Raw genomic sequence first — 20095 nt, 5'->3', positions numbered from 1 at the left:
AGATATAATAGAATATTTTGTAGAGATTTGATTGAAACAAATTAAAGTTGTAATGAAATTTCTTTTCAAATCGGATTTTTTTATTTTTTTAAAAATTATTTGTGAATTCGATTTTTAATTTCTCGACACTAAATTCGAATTTTTGGATTTTTATACTCTATTTTGACAAAATGATTTTTGTAGTAAAGTGTTTTTTTTTTCATGAACATGTTTAAAAATTAATTTCTCAAATAAATAAATAATCAATAAATCATTTATAATAATTTTTGACAAATATTTTTATAAAGTTAATTTCATTATTATAAAATAATAAATATTTATTGTTACATGATTAAATATTAAAATCAATTGTAAATTAAATAAAATATATATAACTCAAATGATTTAGTTAACCATGATTTTTTAATCCGTGAACTAAAACCATTCAAAACAAATAATTAGATCACTTTTCGATTTCTCAGTTTTTATTGAAAGATCTTTTACGTACAAATACAATGTAAGTACGTGTCTAAGCAATTATAAAATAAGATCAAACCGTTAAAATGCACGAATGAATGAAAAACATGAAATTATTCAGACTAAAATCACATGTGCACAATTGCGCTTGATGGGACTGGAGACACAAAAATGCGTAATTGCGTATGATGGAACTCGAATTTTAATTCTCATAACCTAAAACCTTAGCCTTTGCTAACAATACCAGTATTTTATTACCAAATTATTGATATTTTATGCTCAGCATTAGTGTGGGATGAAATAAGGTTAAAATATGTTATAAGTTGCTATACTCATCGTAAGTTTAAATTTAGCAAAATAACCTTTTTAGCCCTCCAACTTTATAAAAAAAATATTTTAGCCCTCAATTTAATTTTATATCTTTTAGTCTTAAAACTTGTATTTTTTGTCAAATAACTAAAAAAGGATGAAAAAATTAACATTTATTAACTTTGTTGACGCGAAATACACGTGAGTTGCTATGTCGATGACATGTTAGCATTTAATTAAAATATTAAAATTTTTAAAATTATATTTTTATATATTTTTTTAATTTTTAAAAATTTTAAAAATTAATTAAATGTTAATGTGTCATCCACGCGTATTCCACACTTAAGCAATTTAAAAAAAAAGAACGTTGAATTTTTCTTATTTATTTTGAGGTGATTTGACAAAAAATATAAGTTTAAAGGTTAAAAAAGATAAAAAAAATAAATGGAGGGACTAAAAGAATTTTTCAAAAAGTCAGAAGACTAAATAAGTTGAAATCGTGTTATTTTATATTGATAACAATACTCATACTAATAAAATTAAAATTAATCCACAAGCTAATATTATAAATGTTAAAGAAAAGGAAAAATAAATCATTGCAATTCTTGTTAAAAAGAAAAGAAGATCGTGTGGTGAAGAAGGTGGCACGTGGTCTAGGAGATAGGTAAGGATGTGACTTATGAGGGGGACCGCCGATTTTAGAAACGCAGGCGCGGTGGCGGGTTTTTTATTAAAATAATACAAAAAAATTAAAAAATATCAAAATAGTATTTTTTTTATTTATTAAAATGGTAAAAAAATAAAAAAAAAAGCAGAAATATGGGCCAGGCGGTACCAAAAGCGCTTGTGACAAAGACAGCACCAACATGTTCATATTTCGGCTATTTTTTATATTTTTTTAAATTTTATTACTTTAAAAAATATACTATTTTCTAATTTTATTATTTTACATTATTTTAGTATATTATGTTTGAAATGTATTAATTTAGTGTGCTTTTATTGAAAGTAATAAAATTCGAGAAAAAAATACGAACAAAGGGCTGAAATAAAGATTTTTTTAAAATTTATTTAAAAACACACTAAATGAATACATTTTAAACATAATGTACTAAAATAATGTAAAATAATAAAATTAGAAAATAATATATATTTTTTAAAAATAATAAAATCTAAAAAAATACGAACAAATGGCCGAAATACGAACATGTTAGTGTCGCCTCTGCCACAGACACCTTTGGTGCCACTATGGCAGGCCCATATTTCTATTTTTCTTATTTTTTAACTGTTTTTTTAGACCATTTTGCTAAATAAATAAAAAAATTATTTTAATATTATTTAAATTTTTTATATTATTTTAATAAAAAAACCCCATGATTTGAAGTAAAACTAACAAAATATACCAATTGTAGACAATTAGATTATGTGATATTCATAAAAGTTAATAATATCTTCAATTTTTAAAAATTAATTATAAGTAGTTTATAAATTATAAAATATATTATTATTATTATTATTGAAAGAGATAAAGGTTTGATGACTCAAAACCACAATACAACATGAAAATTAGTAAGATAACAGATTTAACTTTAAAATTATTCAGTTACCGAGTTACTAAAATCGATGTTATATAATATTTTTTATTTATATCGCCTATACTAATTGAAAGCTTTCATTTTTTATAGTTTAATTTTTTTATAAAATAACTTTACATGTCACGGTTCTTTGAACCAAAACTTTAACATTTTTCTTCTTTCAATCTCTTATACTAACTGTCAGATCAATTTAGATTTAAAATATATTATTTTACTTAAATTTTATAAATAATTGTTTAATTTATTTTTTCTTAAAAATAGAAAAACAGCCTATTAAATAAATAAAACTTTTGAATAGGTTAATAATTATTTTATAAATTTATAAAATAAAATAATGAAAATATAAATTTATTAATAATTTAATTACTTTATGTAGTATATACTGCCAAAATAGACATTAATCACTTAAAGAAATTAAAGTAGTTATCCATAAACTTACCTTCCCCACAACGTGAATACCACGACACCACAAAAACCGGACATGACTGACATTTAAACATAACTCTATTTCTATTCCTTCCAACTCAGTTTGACGACAACAAATAAAAACTGAAAACATTAACTCTGTCCCTTGTCACGTGACCTCATCTTGTACAACTGGTGTACTACCTGCTGCACGTATAACGTGTATTAATCTACCACCTTAAACTTGGTGTACCTGAAGAGCTAGTACACACGTGATAGATAGTCGGTGATGTCCCGGTTCCATGTGCTACTATAATAGCGGCAATAAACACGTGGCTCCCTATATTAATGACGTGGCACCTTGCATGAACATGAGCAGCATGGACCTATTAAATTAGAGATATTCATAGTTGATGGGTAATTTATATTTTTTAATTTGAGTTACTGAATTCAATATAAATGATAAAAAAAATGTATGCCAATATTTATATATTATAGTTAACTTTAAATGATTTTTTTGTAACAATTGAATAAGTCTTTTTTTGGATGAATTAGGATTCTATTTTTTAATTAACAGTCGGTCTAATTTAACTAATAAATACTAAAAATGTTAAAAATTAAAAAAATTAATTTATCATTTTTCTATTGAAAAAGAATAATGATAACCTGAAATTATAAATTCATATAATATTTTAATTTATAGATATATGTAAATCTTGATCCATGTGTTTTTATCCGTTCTTATTATTCTCAAAAATTAATCTTTAAATAAATCGAAAAATTCGAAATTAATATTAACTAAAAAAATTTAAAAAAAATAAAAAACAAATTTATAGATTAAATATTAGTTTATCCAAAAAGAAAAACAGCAAGAACAAAAGAAGCGAAGCCCACCACTGGATTCCCGGTTCTCCCATCCTACCTCCTAATTCGGTGGGTCCACGCAACGGACTTCAAACGTGAATAGTCTTGGATTTAAATTTAGTTAATTTGAAAAAAAAAATGAAAAACCAGTAATGAGAAGACAGATAAATAAAAAGAAAGACAGCGAATCCCGTGAATGACTCGTCAAAGGCAAAAACTTTACCTTTTTCGGCTGCGCACTACACGCGCCTCTATTTTATCCTCAATTTTTAATTTAAAATATCTGTTTTTGATTTTTAATTATTTTTTCTATTTTCTTTTTTTTGAAAAAAATTGTTAAAAAAAGGTAAATTCAAAATCCGCCTCATATTTGCAACTACTATATAAACCCGTTCCCATTTCTCCCCTTTTTGCCACTCAAATAATTTTCCCGCATTTTCTTTATTGTTTTTCACACTATCCAAACAATATCTTAAAATAGTAGATTAAAGTGTAAAAGTTCTTCAATGGCGATGGAGGATAATAAAGGAAACAAGAGAACTCGAGTAGAGTTTGAGGATTTTGAAACGGAGGGTAACTTGGAGTCGGTCCATAATTCAAAGCTCGCTCGAGTTGACTCGGAGAATACGGGCTCGAACTCTTCTGAGGTTACTTACGTGGAACCTGATCCTGACGATGAGGGAATTCAGTCGCCGGATGTGAAGCGTATCCAGGAAGATTTGCTTGATATCTTGGACGATTCGGATCCGGTTATTGGACTTGATCCGGAGATTCAGGGTCTCGACTTGGTTATCAAAAGCTTCGAAGAAGAGATCTCGGTCCCCGCTCAGGATCCGGTACAGGAATTAGATTCCGGCGAGTCCCGGCTGGAGCTAGGGTTTGGTTTAGAAGCTTCTGGATACGAGTTGGATTTACCGCCGGATTTTGAGGAGAAACTTGCGACCCTTGATGTCGAGGAAGGTGGAGGGACAGGAGCAGTTGGATTAGCGGATATGATGGGGTATGAATTTCCGATTCCGAGTTACGAATCGTTCGAGTTTGGAGTCGGCGGTGACTGGGTTATCAATAGCGATAATAATAATAGCCATAGTAAAAGCGGTGATTGTGTGGCGTTTGGAGGTTTATTTGATACATCGGCGGATATTTCGGAGTTGACGTGGCGCCCTGAATCGCTCTCTGCTTTATAGATAAAGAAAAAAAACATTCAAGAGATAACGGTGCCGTTTCTTTGTGGTCGAATATGATATGGACATTTAGGGTCATTTTTTGATGCTAGATTAGGTTTTTTTTTTTTAGATTTTGGGTATTTATTAAATGAGAAGAAAAAAAATAAAATTATGTAATAAAGCTTCGTTCTCGTTAAAAATTTAAACTTCAAAAATAACTACTTAAAAAGTTAGGAAAATTTTATACTAAGAATTATTTAGAGTAAAGATTAAAATTTCGTTTCAAATTTACATGATAGAAGTTTAAATTTTAAATTTTATTTCTTTACTTTTAGTATATCAAAAAAAAAAAAAACCTCTTCATTGTGAATTGAGTAACTAACTCGTAAATTAAAATTAATATAAATAAAAGTAATGTTATTATAATTTCTAGCCCCAGTTAGACAATTAAGTTTATTTTTATTGTTTTACTTTTTCGTACCAACTTTATAATTAAATTTATTTTTGTTAGGTAAGGATTTAAAAATTTGACAATATGATATAATTTCAGAAAGACACATCTTCAAACATTTTACATTTTTTAAATTTAAATATTAAAGTGGATAAAAAATGCCGGTACTTGGTAAATTCAAAAATAGATAGACTAATAGATACAATAAATTTTAAATATATAAATTATACAGGGACTTGAAATATAGTTTATCCTTTCTGTAAAATGATTTTGATATTAGAGATACACGGTCACCTTGGGCTTGCTACCAGCCCATGGATTACATTAGATTCAGGCAAAATATTAATATTAAAAAAAGCATAAATGATTAAGGATAATGATTTTCCTTTTTGCCTTTAAATTTTTTAAAAAAATTATTTAACCTCTATTTAATTTTTTGCTTTTTTAGTCTTGAACTTATATTTTTTTTATCAAATTACTTCAAAATAGATGAAAAAGTTAATGTTTACTAACTTTACTAATGTGGCATACATGTGAATTATTAAGTAATAAATGTTTGAGTGTCATCCACGTGTATGTGTCACAGGGCTAGATCTTTCGTCTCGCGATCTGTGCGGTCTTAGGCTATCCGTTTGTCCAAACTCGTCTAAGTTAACCTTTACTCAAGTGATAATTCATTTAGAAGTCCTCCAAGGCACTAACTTATATAGTAGAAGTGATTTATGCTAAAAGAAGCAACAAAAGAACAACAAAAAGAACACACACAATGAATGAATTAAATCATGTGATTTACAAGATATGTCATATAAAATCTAATATAATCTTTTGATTTTATCAATTTTCTAAGTTGTCATATATTCATTATCAGGCCAACCAGGCTTTAATCTGACAGGCTTCTCCAACAAGTTACTGAATTAGGCTAGTTCTTGCGGGCCAAATGATCCCCATCTACATAAAAAAACTTCCATCGGATGCATTTGATGCGATGGTCACGGACTTTGAACTGCGGTCCGTGATATATGTAACATCAACAAAGTTAAAAAATATTAATTTTTTTATTCATTATGGGGTAAAACGTAAAATTAAGGTTAAAAAAGATAAAAAATTAAATAAAAAACTAAAATAATTTTTTTGTAAAATTAGATGATCAAATAAGTCATTATGTCAATGATTAAATCCTAGAAATGCCAATGATTCTTTTTCTGTCATTTGTTTTTCACTTGCCGTTACCCAATTTCTTCATTGAGCTTATACACACTAAAAAGAATGTTCCTTCGATCTCAAATCGACAACATTGTGATTTTAACCATTCAAATCGTCGTAATGAAATGAGCTTTAAAGATAAGAATCAATACTCTATGAAGAAAAATCAAGCTCTCAAAGTGACAAGTGAAAGCTATATAGCTAGATCATGGGAGCTCACGGCATTGGATCTATCGCCCTTACTTCAGTTTCTCAATCGTTCACACCGATGAGGTAAAAGAGTTCAGAAAAATGATTATAAATATGATGTTGAACATTAGTTAATCCTTCGTTAAGTGGTGATTGTTTTAGGTGCTTTTGAATGTGGATCAAATAGTATTTATTTATTTATTTTTGCTTTCCATATAAATTAGTATGCATTATTAGTTTAGAAAAAATATTTTATGATATGCATTGCACGTCAATTTAATGAAATATTTTTTTTGAGCTTTCTTCTACCTCAATTAGAAATTCGTTAAAAAGGAAATTATGTTTGGAGCATTTGAGTTTTCTGTGCTTTTTTCATTTAATAATGAAAACATGCTATTTTTTTTTCTATAAAAAATGGAATATATATATTTTTCATTTATATGCATTCGAATGAGAGGCCAAATTTAATATTAAAAAATTATTGAAAAAATTATTTTTACAAAGGTAAATTCATTGTTAAAAATAATTATTTTATCATTTTTTACTTGTAGAAAACAAAACAGTAAACACACAATTTTTTTTATTTTGAAAATTTTAAATATTTTTACTTTTTAAAATTATTTTAAAAAATATAAACAAAACACATTTTGTTCGATGTTTTCTATTATCCAAGAAAATGTGCACAAGACTTTTTTGCACAAATTTGACCTAAAGCTTAGCTTACGTATATAAGGCATTTTCAGTATTTTGCTCAATGGTAGACAAATTACGAGGTCTCTAAATTCGGCTCCAACGATGAACGGTTGAAATTAAACTTGAAGGGATACGGTCTGGGCCGCCTGCGCGGGTCCCCAGTGTTTGGTACTTTCATTCGTACGTCACCCACCAACTAAACAAACGCCGTCGTTTCTTCTGCCCCTTCTTCTCGTCCAATGCATTTGAATTCCTTCAAAGAAAAAAATATTAATTACTAATTAATACAGATTTTTCAAGGGAATCCCACAGTGATTCATCTCATACCTTCTCTCAACTATCTGTGCAAGAAAAAAAAAGAAGTTTCTGGTTCTCAATGGCTGCAAAATTAGGTTCCTTTAGGCATTCTCTTCTAGAGAGAAGGGAGAAAACAAAGGGGTATTCAGTGTTGGGACTCACCAATGAAGAAGAAGAGCTGCAACAACAGCGATGCAGGTGGTATTCTTATAGATTCATAAGCGAAAAAGTAACTGGGTTCTTAAAGGAAGTCCAATATGTTGCAGGCCAGGCATGGCAGATGGGCATATCGGATCCCAGAAAGATTGTTTTCTCTGCCAAGATGGGTCTTGCCTTAGCACTTATTTCTTTACTTATTTTCTTGAAAGAAGAACCCATCAAGGAACTAAGTCAATACTCGGTTTGGGCTATTCTTACAGTTGTCGTAGTCTTTGAATTCAGTATAGGTAATTTTGTTTTGTTTTGTTTTTTAGTAAATTGGGTATTTTGTAATAATTTTCTTCTGTGGGTCATAAATCATAATTATAAATTAATTTCGTGCTAGTAATTATTTTTTCAATTGTTCATCTGCAATCGTATACTCTTGTTTTTGTTGCATAGATTTGCCTGTAGTTTTATTTTATTTTATTATTTAACAATGTTCTTTCCTTTTTGAGGGGTTGTTTATTGGTTTGATTGGATTGTTGCTTTAAAAACTGCAATTGCAGTTTTTTTAATTCTTCAAAGTTGTACTTACTTTTGGCCTTTTGCATGCAAATGTACATATTTCTTTCGTTTCTAAAAGCAAGAACCAACTAACAGAAAGAGGCTTAATGTTGCCGCCTTGTATTAACGAGTGCAATTTGTTTTTATCCATGGGAGAGTGCATTTTGTTTTGATATTGGTACATGAGAGAGTGTATTTTGTTTTGGTATTGGTTCTGTTTTTGTTTATTCCCCTGGGCTTTGTTCATCATACTCGCTTTTATGCTCACTGTGGGCAATGCATGTGATAATGTTTTACTGATTGAAGTACATAAAAAGCCAATTCACCATTTGGTTCTATTCTAAATATATGTATGTCAAACCAGTAAACATGAAATACAGTATGAGCAGGCAAACTTTATTTGATTATATCCATAACTTTTTTAATTCATTATTTCTTTCCTGTTTGCATTTTTTCTGACTAGCATAAAGAACCATATGTTTTGTTCTATTTACAACTTTAATGGCCACCTTTTTTTGACAGGAGCAACTCTTAGCAAAGGATTTAACCGTGGGCTGGGGACATTATCAGCTGGAGGGCTTGCTCTTGCTGTGGCAGAATTGTCGGAGTTGGCTGGACAATGGGAAGAAATTGTTGTTGTTATAAGCATCTTTATCACAGGTATGGTTTTGTGGTCTTGTTTTTTCATCTTATGTATCATATTATTACTTAGTGGTCCCTCTTAAAATTTGCAACTATGTTTTCTCTGATATTATTCCATCTATCGCCAGGATTTCTTTCAACTTATGCAAAACTATACCCAACAATGAAGCCTTACGAGTATGGATTCCGAGTGTTTGTTTTGACGTATTGTTTCGTAATAGTATCTGGGTATAGGACAGGGGACTTCATTCATACAGCTGTGACACGATTTTTTCTGATTGCACTTGGTGCTGGTGTTTCTTTAGCTGTTAATGTATGCATTTACCCAATCTGGGCTGGTGAGGATCTACACAATTTGGTGGCCAAGAATTTTATGAGTGTGGCAAATTCCTTAGAAGGTTATAGCATGCACCTAATGTTTTCTAATTCATGTATCTCATCTGAATTTGAAATTAATGGCATCTTCATGCTTGTTTCCTTCCACGTTTGATCAGGATGTGTTAAAGGGTACCTTAATTGTGTTGAATATGAAAGGGTCCCTTCCAGAATCCTAACTTATCAAGCTTCTGATGATCCAGTTTACAATGGCTATAGATCAGCTGTAGAATCTACAAGTCAAGAGGAAGCTCTGGTAAATTTGTTGCATTTATGTTTTGTCTTTCACTTTTCTTCCCTTTCTCTGACTTTTTTTTTCCCATTGTGAAGTTGGGTTTTGCCATATGGGAGCCTCCCCATGGCCCTTACAAGTCACTTGGTTATCCTTGGAAGAATTATGCCAGACTAAGTGGAGCATTGAGGCATTGTGCATTCATGGTCATGGCATTACATGGTTGTATACTTTCAGAAATACAGGTATATATATTCTTTCATGTCTCAAATTTATGCAATTGATTGCCAATATGATTACAAGTACCTTCCTTTCTTCTTGCTTTGTTTGTTCCATAGCTGTATTGACAGTAGGATCCCCAAGTGATCGTTAGTGGAACAACAAACCCATTGGAATATCGTTCTAAAGCTACCCCTCATGGTAAAAGTATCATGAAAGCCCTTATACTAGGAGTTGGATTGCATTTTGCCCTCTCTACTCAAAAAATTGGCAAATTTAGTCCCTATATGTTAGATCAAAGAGCAAACTGATCATTCTGTTAAAAATTCCATCCATTTCTATTGTTGAAAACTGGTCCATCAGTCACACCAATTTTTAATAGTAGAAATGGATGAAATTTTTAACAAAAAAGACCAATTTGCTCTTTGACCTAACATACAAGGGCTAATTTGCTTATTTTTTGAGTAATGGGGGAAAAATGCAATCTTGCTTTTAGTACAAGGGCCTCTACAGTACTTTTACTTACCCCTCATTGAAATGTGCTTTACATTTGCTAGTGCCACTTTTCTTTTTCCCTCTGAAGAGATGGTGTTGCTATTGTCCTCGATTTCATGTATCTCAAATCTTAGTAACTTTTGTATAGGCTCCACCTGAACGGAGACGAGTCTTTTATCATGAACTTCAGAGGGTAGGTGCTACAGGTGCTAGACTATTGTGTGAGCTTGGCGACAAAGTTAAAAAGATGGAGAAATTAGGTTCTCGTGACATGCTATTTGATGTACTTGGAGCTGCTGAGGAGTTGCAAAACAAAGTTGACCGGAAATCCTACCTTCTTGTCAATGCCGAGAGTTGGGAAATCGGAAATAGACCACATAGTCCAGTAGAGCCTCAAGATTCACGAAACTCGGATAACGAAGAACACAAAGTCTTGGTTTATAAGTCCCTCAGTGAAGCAGTACTTGATCTCAAATCGGTTCCTATACCAAATAGTTGGGACGGCCAGCAGACTAATGTAGGTGTCCGCCCTTCAGTCTCTCCCGTTGTTCCCTCTAACGACTTACTGAAGAAGCAGATATCGTGGCCTGCACCCCGTTCTTTTACTACTGATACATCACCACCCTTGGAAGAGTCTAAAATATATGAGAATGCAAGCGCGTTGTCACTGGCAACATTCACTTCACTTTTGATAGAATTCGTCGCCAGGCTTGAAAATGTCGTTGACTCGTTTGAAGAGTTGAGTGAGAAAGCAAACTTTAAGGAACCTGAAGAGCTACCAGCAGCAGCAAGAGAGCCCATTGGCTTTTGGTCAAGATTGTTTAGATGGAAATGGTATCGGCCTGGAGCCTAAATCAGGTCTTACAGCTTAAGACACGGGCCTCAACAAGTTCAGGATTTGATTAGTCGGCAACAACATTTCTTCTTCCGCAAACGGAAAGTGAAAAATAACTTTTGAAGCAGAGCTTTTTGACTTAAATGAATCAAACAATGTACAGAGTCTATATACCAGTGTTGTCAAGGGCACAAGCACACCCTAACCACTAGAACCCTTTGTACTGCCTTGGGACGCAAAGAAGGCACTAGCATATATAGTATACTCGTAAAGAAGGCAATTTTTTTCGTTGGTCATTATGCATGGTTTTATTGTGATTCATTTATGTTTATTGAGAAGTTTCCTTCTTACATGCCCTATTGAACTTTTAATCAGGCTGGCTTTTGTTGTTTGGTGCTAAGATGCACCAAGCGTGGTAATGATAAGGATGAATACAAAAAAACAAGCCTAAGGAGATTGAGCAAGAAAAATCGATTTGAACTGAAGTGTTTGAACAGTTTGTGGAACGGAAATTTAACAACTGTGATTATTTGAACTCAAACCGAATCTATTTTTATTTAATTTATAATTAATTTTAATTTTTATAATATAAAAAAAGGATTTTCTATTTGAAACAACATGTATAATTAATCTTGTCAAAATAAGTCTTAAAATACAAAACAAAAAATTAATATGAAACAATCGAGAATCGAACTGAATTAAATCGAATTATTATGAATGGTTCAGAAAATCTGATCAAACTGAACTAATATCACCTGAAGGTAAGCTTGCTTAATTCATATCCATTGGAGTCTCTAACGATTGAGCCCAAACCCGCCAATCCTGGGTTTCCGACGTCGATCAACCAATGTTGAGTTTCGCTCAACCATCTCTCGGTGCTTGCCATCTCACTCCAACTGTATGTGCCCTTCGGATGATATGGTCAGTGTGCGCAAGTGAATGAAACCCGCAACCTTTCCCAATCACCCCTTTTAGGATGTTGGAATTATTCCAAGGCATATGGAAAACAACACTGTTTCTCACTAACCATATGATTATTAAAAAAAGCTATCTTATGCAGAGATAATTACATAAGTAGAAATTACTTTTCTTTTATTTCAAGACATTAACCTTTCAAGTTAAAAAATTGCAAGTTCATTTGTCCATACATTAAAATTTTTCTATCAAATTTAAGCTTATTACAACTATTTTTTTATTATATAACTATTAAATGAGTATCAGTAAAATTGAAAAAAAAATTAAGGTAACATTGAAAATTGAAGTTAAATTTTGAAATATAAAAAGTATGAGATTAAATTCTAAATTTACAAAAAGTTATAGGTACTTAGACCATATTTTGACCTTTCACAAATCTCTAAATCTTTTACGGATCGATCCCTCTCTTTCTTTCTCTTTGTCCGCTTATATATAAAATCTAGCTTTAGATTAAACCGGCAATTGACTCGAACCCTCGAGAGGTACTCCATTTTTCTTTTCCTTTGTTTCACCGTTTAAGAACATTTGTTTTCTCTGAATTTATAGATCTCCTCTTTGGTTCTCTGCAGCTTTAGTCGATTTAAGTTACAAAGATTCTTTTTTCTTTTTCCATGTATTTTTCGAATTGTTTATAAATTGGATCACTTTTTTTCTCAGCATTTATTAAGATCTCTGTAACTAGTTTTTCGGATTTAACTCTAATTTCTATATTTTTTTCAAAATTTTGATGTGTAAAATTAAATGATTATTTTGAGTTTATTGGTGTGTATTTACAGGTGTTAGATCTCGCGAGTTAACATGGCAATGATCGATGAGCCTTTGTATCCCATTGCGGTGTTGATAGATGAGCTAAAGAATGAAGATATACAGCTTCGTTTGAACTCGATCCGTAAGCTTTCTACGATTGCACGTGCCCTTGGGGAAGAAAGGACTCGAAAAGAATTGATTCCGTTTCTTAGTGAGAACAATGATGACGATGATGAAGTTCTCCTTGCCATGGCTGAAGAATTGGGAGTTTTTATTCCTTATGTTGGAGGTGTCGAACATGCTAATGTTTTGTTGCCTCCGTTGGAGACTCTTTGCATTGTTGAGGAGACTTGTGTGAGGGATAAGGCTGTTGAGTCGTTGTGTAGAATTGGTGCTCAAATGAGAGAGCAGGACTTGGTTGAGTTCTTTATTCCATTGTTGAAGGTTGGTTTTTTTTTTTTGTGTGTGTATATAATTTATATGGTTTTGCATGTTTGTTGAGATAGAAATTAGAAAGTTGAATGCCTTAATAAGGATGCATGGTATGGTGTTTCTATCTTGTAATGCTTGAAAACTGTGTATAAACCAGAATGGATGAAAGTATAATTGCATCTTGTGTTTTAAAATTATTAATATTTCCGTCATTAACTGCTGATTTGCATGTTCTGCTGCTCTGCCTTGTTTTCATTTGGATGATTTTACCATATATAATGTAAGTTGAATGCCTTAATATGGATGCATGATATAGTGTTTCCATCTTGTAATGCTTGAAAACTGTATAAACCAGAGTGGATTGAAGTATTATTGCATCTTGTGTTTTGTGTATCAAAATTAGCAATATTTCTGTCATTAACTGCTAATTTTCATGTTCTGCTGCTCTCCCTTGTTTTCATTTGGATAGTTGTACCATATAAGATGTAAGTTGAATGCCTTAATATGGATGCATGATATAGTGTTTCCATCTTGTAATGCTTGAAAACTGTATATAAACCAGAGTGGATGAAAGTATAATTGCATTTGTGTTTTGTGTTTCAAAAATTAGTAATATTTCTGTCATTGAACTGCTGATTTTATTGTTCCACTGCTCTGCCTTGATTTCTTTTGGATAATTGTACCATATAAAATGCAAGTTGAATGCCTTAAGATGGATGCATGATATAGTGTTTCCATCTTGTAATGCTTGAAAACTGTATGTTAACTGCTGATTTTATTGTTCTGCTGCCCTGCCTTGTTTTCATTTGGATAATTGTACCATATATAATGTGATAATTCCTGAGCCTAGTGACCAGTTAATGGTGTTATCCTTGATATTTACTCAAATTTGTTATTGACTGTAATCTCCTTAATAATACTTGATATGGTTTTACCTCACTAAAAATGAAATGAATGTGTTGAATGTGTTTGTCTTCAACATGCAGAGATTGGCTGCTGGTGAGTGGTTTACAGCTCGAGTTTCCTCTTGTGGATTGTTTCATATTGCATACCCAAGTGCCCCAGAGGCACTGAAAACTGAATTAAGAACATTATACGGTCAACTTTGCCAAGATGACATGCCCATGGTTAGGAGATCTGCTGCGACAAATCTTGGAAAATTTGCTGCTACTGTAGAAGCACCTCATTTGAAGGTGGACATTATGTCTATGTTTGATGATTTGACGCATGATGGTATGTAGATTACCTAATTTATCTTTTTTGCTTCATTATGATCGCTTTTTTTGCTGATAATTCATTGTTGAATATATGCTTTGAAATATTTTAAACAGATAGAAGTGCAGGATAAGCGATTTGAGATAAACAATCCTGGTAAAAAATCATGAGGGGAGTGTTTAGTAGCCTTATGGTGCTTTTCTTTCTTTTACAGGGGACGGATTTAGGTTCAAACTTGAAGGAAGGTGAATTGGGAAAGGGGTAGCAAGCTGCTCCTTTCTACTTTTAGCATTTCTTTTTTCGTATTGAAAAATTTGAAGACTGCATTTCAGAAATTTTCAACTTCTTCCCTTATTAGTTTTTTTCCCCTAACAAATTCGAGAATTATTGTTTATGAGCAAGTGTCATTGACGGTCACCCACAAAACTAAATCAAAGGATATTTGAGCTGTTCTACCAGCAAGCCACCTACAACCTTTTTCCTTTCAATCTTTTCAAACAATTATATCAAAGAATCAGTGAAATTTATCTAGTGCTTCATGTGTGAATCATAACTAAGGCTGATAATGTACTTTATGGGATTCTAACCTTATTTTATAAACAAAAGAATAATGATTCCTTTATCTATTAGCATTTTTTCATCCTCGTGCCTTTTATTCTGCGTATTTAGTTTTCTATTATTGTTTTCAACTTAATAATTTGTAGCAGAGTTTGAACAGCTTGTTTTTTGTCTCTGCAGATCAAGATTCTGTCCGATTGTTAGCTGTTGAGGGCTGTGCAGCTCTTGGAAAGTTGTTGGAACCCCAAGATTGTATCGCTCACATTCTCCCTGTCATAGTTAATTTCTCACAGGTGGACCATGTGTTATGAATATTATGTTACAAACATGTTTGATTCACTTTACTAGAAATTGATTAACCTCTAAGCTTAAGATTTGTTCTTCATTCAGAGAATATAAATTGTATTTCCATTTGATGCAATATTTTGTATGGTTTCTAGTTAATTTTTGAGGCTTTCTTTTCTTGCTTCTTGATGTAAAATGTGATGGACATTATTGTTCTTTTAATTATTTTTTCCCTTTCTGCTTCTCGCTTTTCCCATTCTTAAATATGGTAATATATAGTTTTGAGTTATTTTTTATTGGTATTACTATTCCTTCTAGGACAAGTCTTGGCGTGTCCGTTACATGGTCGCAAATCAGTTGTATGAGCTGTGTGAAGCTGTTGGTCCTGAGCCTACTAGGTAACTTCTATAATCATGAGGCATAAACCATATTATTTTCTGCTGTTCTGGCATCTTTTGTTCTACCTATTTTCTGTTGTTTTACCTTCTTCCTATTCCCTTGGTCAATATTGATGAACTTCCTTGTTTCCTCTCTACAATTGGCTTAAGCCATTCAAAACTTATTTAAATTACTTTTAATGAACTTTTATTTTTGGACATGCTTATCAACTATCATTGAATGATAAAGTTTACATGTTTAGGTCGGACCTAGTACCTGCATATGTTCGCCTACTTCGTGATAATGAAGCTGAAGTCCGGATAGCTGCTGCTGGGAAAGTAACTAAATTTTGCCGAATTCTGAATTCAGAATTAGCAATTCAGAACATTCTTCCTTGTGTCAAGGTAAAATGCTTATGGAATACTTTGACTACTCCATCCAAATTTTCACTTCATTTCTAGTGGTAATCTAGTCTTTCCACCCTTGCTATGTCCTTCTAAATTAGTTCTTGTTGCCTGCTTTAGGAACTATCAACAGATTCATCCCAACATGTCCGTTCTGCTTTGGCTTCAGTTATAATGGGAATGGCGCCCATTTTGGGGAAGGTAAAAATACCGTCTCTTTTTGTTCTCATACGGTCCACCTCTATGAAATTCATTCTATTTGGGTAGTATTGGTTGTTGAATAGATGCTCATCCTCCTTTTATGACATTTTCTGGTCGCCTATCCTCATGTTAACTGCAAGTATGTAGGTGTATTTTGTGATGAGTGGACAAATTAGATGTTTCACTGATTTATTATTGTTGCATCTCATATTTGTTCTAGATTGCACTGTTTCCTATTGTTCTGTTGCATTATAATTGAAATAGCGTTCTTTCTTCACACAAGATAATGTTATCTTGTTTGATGGTTGTAGGATGCGACCATAGAACAATTGCTTCCTATATTTCTTTCTCTTCTAAAAGATGAATTTCCAGATGTCCGACTGAATATCATTAGCAAGCTTGATCAAGTCAACCAGGTGGGACGTAATTTAGGATTTATTAAGAACGGCCGTTTTGTTTTCTATTTCTAATATGCGTCAATTTCTGAACGCCACATCGTTTTACATGCTCTATCATTTCAGGTAATCGGAATTGATTTGCTGTCCCAGTCCCTATTGCCTGCAATTGTGGAGCTCGCAGAGGATAGGCACTGGAGGGTTCGACTTGCAATAATAGAATACATACCTTTATTGGCAAGCCAATTGGGTGTTGGCTTCTTCGATGACAAACTTGGTGCACTCTGCATGCAATGGTTAAAAGATAAGGTGCACAGAACTTTGATATGGAGCAAAAGAAAAAATAGAGCTCATGTGCTCGGTTCTTTATGATTCTATTCCTGTTGAAGTGTCTCATTATGAAATATTTACGTCGATGTCAATCTGGAACTTCTCCCTGCCTATTTGAGAATCCTCTATTTTCTAACTTCATTGTTGCAATTTTAGGTTTATTCTATCCGTGATGCTGCTGCTAATAACGTTAAGCGCCTCGCAGAAGAATTTGGACCCGATTGGGCAATGCAGCACATAGTTCCACAGGTCAGTCTCGTTCTCTTATAAATCTATAAGAAGATACCCGAAGATGATGCCTGGTCTGAATAAGATTTCTTTTCCGGATAATCTATTGAACAGGTTTTGGACATGATAAACAACCCGCATTATCTATATCGGATGACCATTCTACACGCAGTTTCTCTACTTGCCCCTGTTATGGGAAAAGATATTACTTGTTCAAAACTTCTGCCCGTGGTTATTAATGCTTCTAAAGATAGGTAATGCTGATACCAGTTTTCGATGTGAAACTATTTGTTTGAATCCTTTGACTTCAATTATGTGACCAAAAATTGCTTGATCACAGGGTTCCGAACATCAAATTTAATGTCGCCAAGGTGTTGCAGTCACTTATCCCTATTGTTGATCAATCTGTAAGTAAATTTATTTTCGTTTTAAAAAGCAAATCATATATTCGGCGGAGTATATTCTACCCTCTTGTTCGAAAATGTGTCGGATATTGATATAGAAAAAAGGGGTTGAGTTTGCTACTAGCATGCAAAATTTTCATATGCAATGCCTATTTTGTTTCATTAGGTCTCTTTTTGGCTTTTGCTTAGACTCTATAGGCTAAAATATGTTTCAAGTTCTTGTATCTTTTTATTTATTGCTTTTTTACTTTTATTTCGAGGGATCTAGTCATTTTATTTTTTGTATTTAGAAATGAAGTTTAATTATTTAAACTGTTAAATTTTTCGATAAAAATACCGTGGAGGCTCTTATATTAAGATTTAGATTTCATTTTGTTCTTTACTAAAAAATTGAGTAAAATAGTCACTATATCTTAGATTAAAGAGCAAATTAGTCCTATTAAAATTGTCATCCATTTTTACTGTTTGAAATTGTTCCTGTATATTAGCATGAGGTACATGTGGCACGTAACATGTCACTTTTTGGTTATTTTGTTAATTATGTCAATTTTTAACATAAATAGATGAATTTTTTAACAAAAAATATCAATTTGCTCTTTAATAGAAAATATAGGGATTAATTTGTTATTTTTTGAGTAGGGACAACACAACTTGATTTTTAGTACAATAACTTCCGTGATTTTTTTTTAAATTTTAATTTTAAAAATTTTAGTTTTTTTATTTTTTTAAATTAAAAAATGTATGTTGGATAGTTAACACTATTAAATTTTTTTATGATTTTTTTATTTGAAAATATTACACTAATAAATTTAATAAAAGCATTTTAAGAGTGATAATAATTGGTTTAGTTATATATATATATTTGGTGGTATTGTTTGAATTATGGATGACTAATAAATACGAACAGGTGGTGGAGAAGACAATTCGGCCATGCCTAGTTGAACTAAGTGAGGATCCAGATGTTGATGTCAGGTATTTCGCCACCCAAGCTCTACAATCAAGTGATCAGCAAATGATGATGTCTAGCTAGAACCCTACATTACTTGTATCACACTTCTACATCCTTTCCTTTTTCCTTTTTAAATTTATTTTACCTTAAAGCTTTTGTTTTGTTTTTTTCCTTATTTTAATTGTATATCTTTTTTTCAGATTGAAACACTCCTTTGCTATATATGTAATTTTTCTAAAATTGAATTGTTGAGTTTCTTTTTGTCTAACAATTTTAGGTCTAATTTATGGTTCTAGTCTCTTATTTTTATAATGTTTGTTAATTCAAATTGTTAACATTAGTTATTTTTTTGGAACGTCTGATATCTAATTTTTATGTTAGATTAAGTTATTTTGACTGAAATTTTTTATTTAGAAAAACTTTGAAGCTTTCTGTTCAATATTTTAGTGCAAATAATTAACAATAATAATTTAGATTAATTAATAATATTTAGATAAGAGCATGCTTGGAAATATTTGCTTGCTTTCAATTGTAGATGAATAAATTTTTTTGCTTAAAAGTAAGAAAGAAATAGGAAGATCAAAATGTCATTATTTTTGAATTTTTTAATTAAAATGCAAGGGCGATATTTGTAATTAGGAAATTATGGAGATATTTTTTTAATTAAAATAAATTATATTTTTAGGGTATTCTAGTCTTTTTAATTTTAACAAAATTCAAGAAAAATATGTATATGATTGGTATTTGAACTCGTGCTAATCGAAATAATAAATTTTTTAAATTTATAACTAATTTTTTTATTATATATTATTTTTAAACAATTTACATTTTAAAATTATAACTTTTACACGTATACGTATATAATATTATTTTTAATATAAATAAAAAAATTGATTCACATATTACATCAATCACTATTAGCTATCTTTTTATGGTTTCACGTTTATATAAATGTTACATTAAGAATGGTAATTTCTTAAATTTAACACCATCAATACTTTATTTTATAATTTTTGTGATTCGAAATTAAAGATAAATATCATAAATGATTGTATTTTTTATTATTAAAAATTAGATAGAATATTTGTTTTAAATACGCTATTGATATGTTATATTCGGATTGAATTTTAATTCTAAGCTAAAGATTAGGCTGATCTTGATACGTAAATCTCTAAGTTTAGGATTAATTTCAAATTTAGATACTGGTTTAAGAATATCTGATGAAATTAAAAAACACACACCAAATTTAAACATATTTATAAGGTTAAAGTACGCTCAATTACTATATATATTTGAAATTTAATCATTTACTTTTATTTGTAAAATTTAATTTCTCAATTTGTTGTGTTTAAAAATATAAGTCTAAGTGTTAATATCGTTAAATTTATTCTATTAAGTTCAAATGCATTACATGTTTTTTTATTACATGACTACCCGAGTAAGTATTTTTTTTAAATGTTACATTT

At 31.1% G+C, this 20095-nt stretch overlaps 3 protein-coding genes across 5 annotated transcripts; all 3 read left to right on the top strand.

Moving 5' to 3' along the window:
- The first annotated feature begins 4132 nt into the window (after positions 1–4132).
- LOC107931069 (uncharacterized) lies at positions 4133–4813 on the top strand. Its single transcript, XM_016862857.2, has one exon. It carries the CDS (start codon positions 4133–4135, stop codon positions 4811–4813), a length of 681 nt encoding a protein of 226 aa, XP_016718346.2.
- Positions 4814–7411: 2598 nt separating this feature from the next.
- Positions 7412–11459, top strand: LOC107943180 (aluminum-activated malate transporter 9). Its single transcript, XM_016876922.2, has 6 exons — positions 7412–8071; positions 8853–8990; positions 9101–9370; positions 9467–9603; positions 9678–9824; positions 10442–11459. The coding sequence occupies exons 1-6, from the start codon at positions 7705–7707 to the stop codon at positions 11144–11146; spliced, it is 1764 nt and encodes a 587-aa protein (XP_016732411.1). The 5' UTR covers positions 7412–7704; the 3' UTR covers positions 11147–11459.
- A 991-nt stretch (positions 11460–12450) lies between these two features.
- Positions 12451–18869, top strand: LOC107943185 (serine/threonine-protein phosphatase 2A 65 kDa regulatory subunit A beta isoform). 3 transcript variants are annotated; one of them, XM_016876927.2, is made up of 13 exons: positions 12451–12585; positions 12880–13294; positions 14269–14515; positions 15236–15348; positions 15659–15738; positions 15981–16122; positions 16243–16323; positions 16635–16739; positions 16845–17027; positions 17205–17297; positions 17391–17530; positions 17617–17683; positions 18588–18869. In XM_016876927.2, the coding sequence occupies exons 2-13, from the start codon at positions 12902–12904 to the stop codon at positions 18708–18710; spliced, it is 1767 nt and encodes a 588-aa protein (XP_016732416.1). In that variant the 5' UTR covers positions 12451–12585; positions 12880–12901; the 3' UTR covers positions 18711–18869. The 3 variants fall into 3 exon arrangements, with proteins under 3 accessions (XP_016732416.1, XP_040963682.1, XP_040963684.1); XM_041107748.1 differs by having other exon boundaries at positions 12585–12687; XM_041107750.1 differs by having other exon boundaries at positions 12585–12716.
- The last annotated feature ends 1226 nt before the right edge of the window (positions 18870–20095 follow it).

The sequence above is a fragment of the Gossypium hirsutum genome, chromosome D12, assembly GCF_007990345.1.
Source record: "Gossypium hirsutum isolate 1008001.06 chromosome D12, Gossypium_hirsutum_v2.1, whole genome shotgun sequence".
NCBI lineage: Eukaryota > Viridiplantae > Streptophyta > Magnoliopsida > Malvales > Malvaceae > Gossypium > Gossypium hirsutum.
The sequence above is the reverse complement of the archived record's forward strand: the minus strand, read 5'-3'. Positions and strand labels throughout refer to the sequence as shown.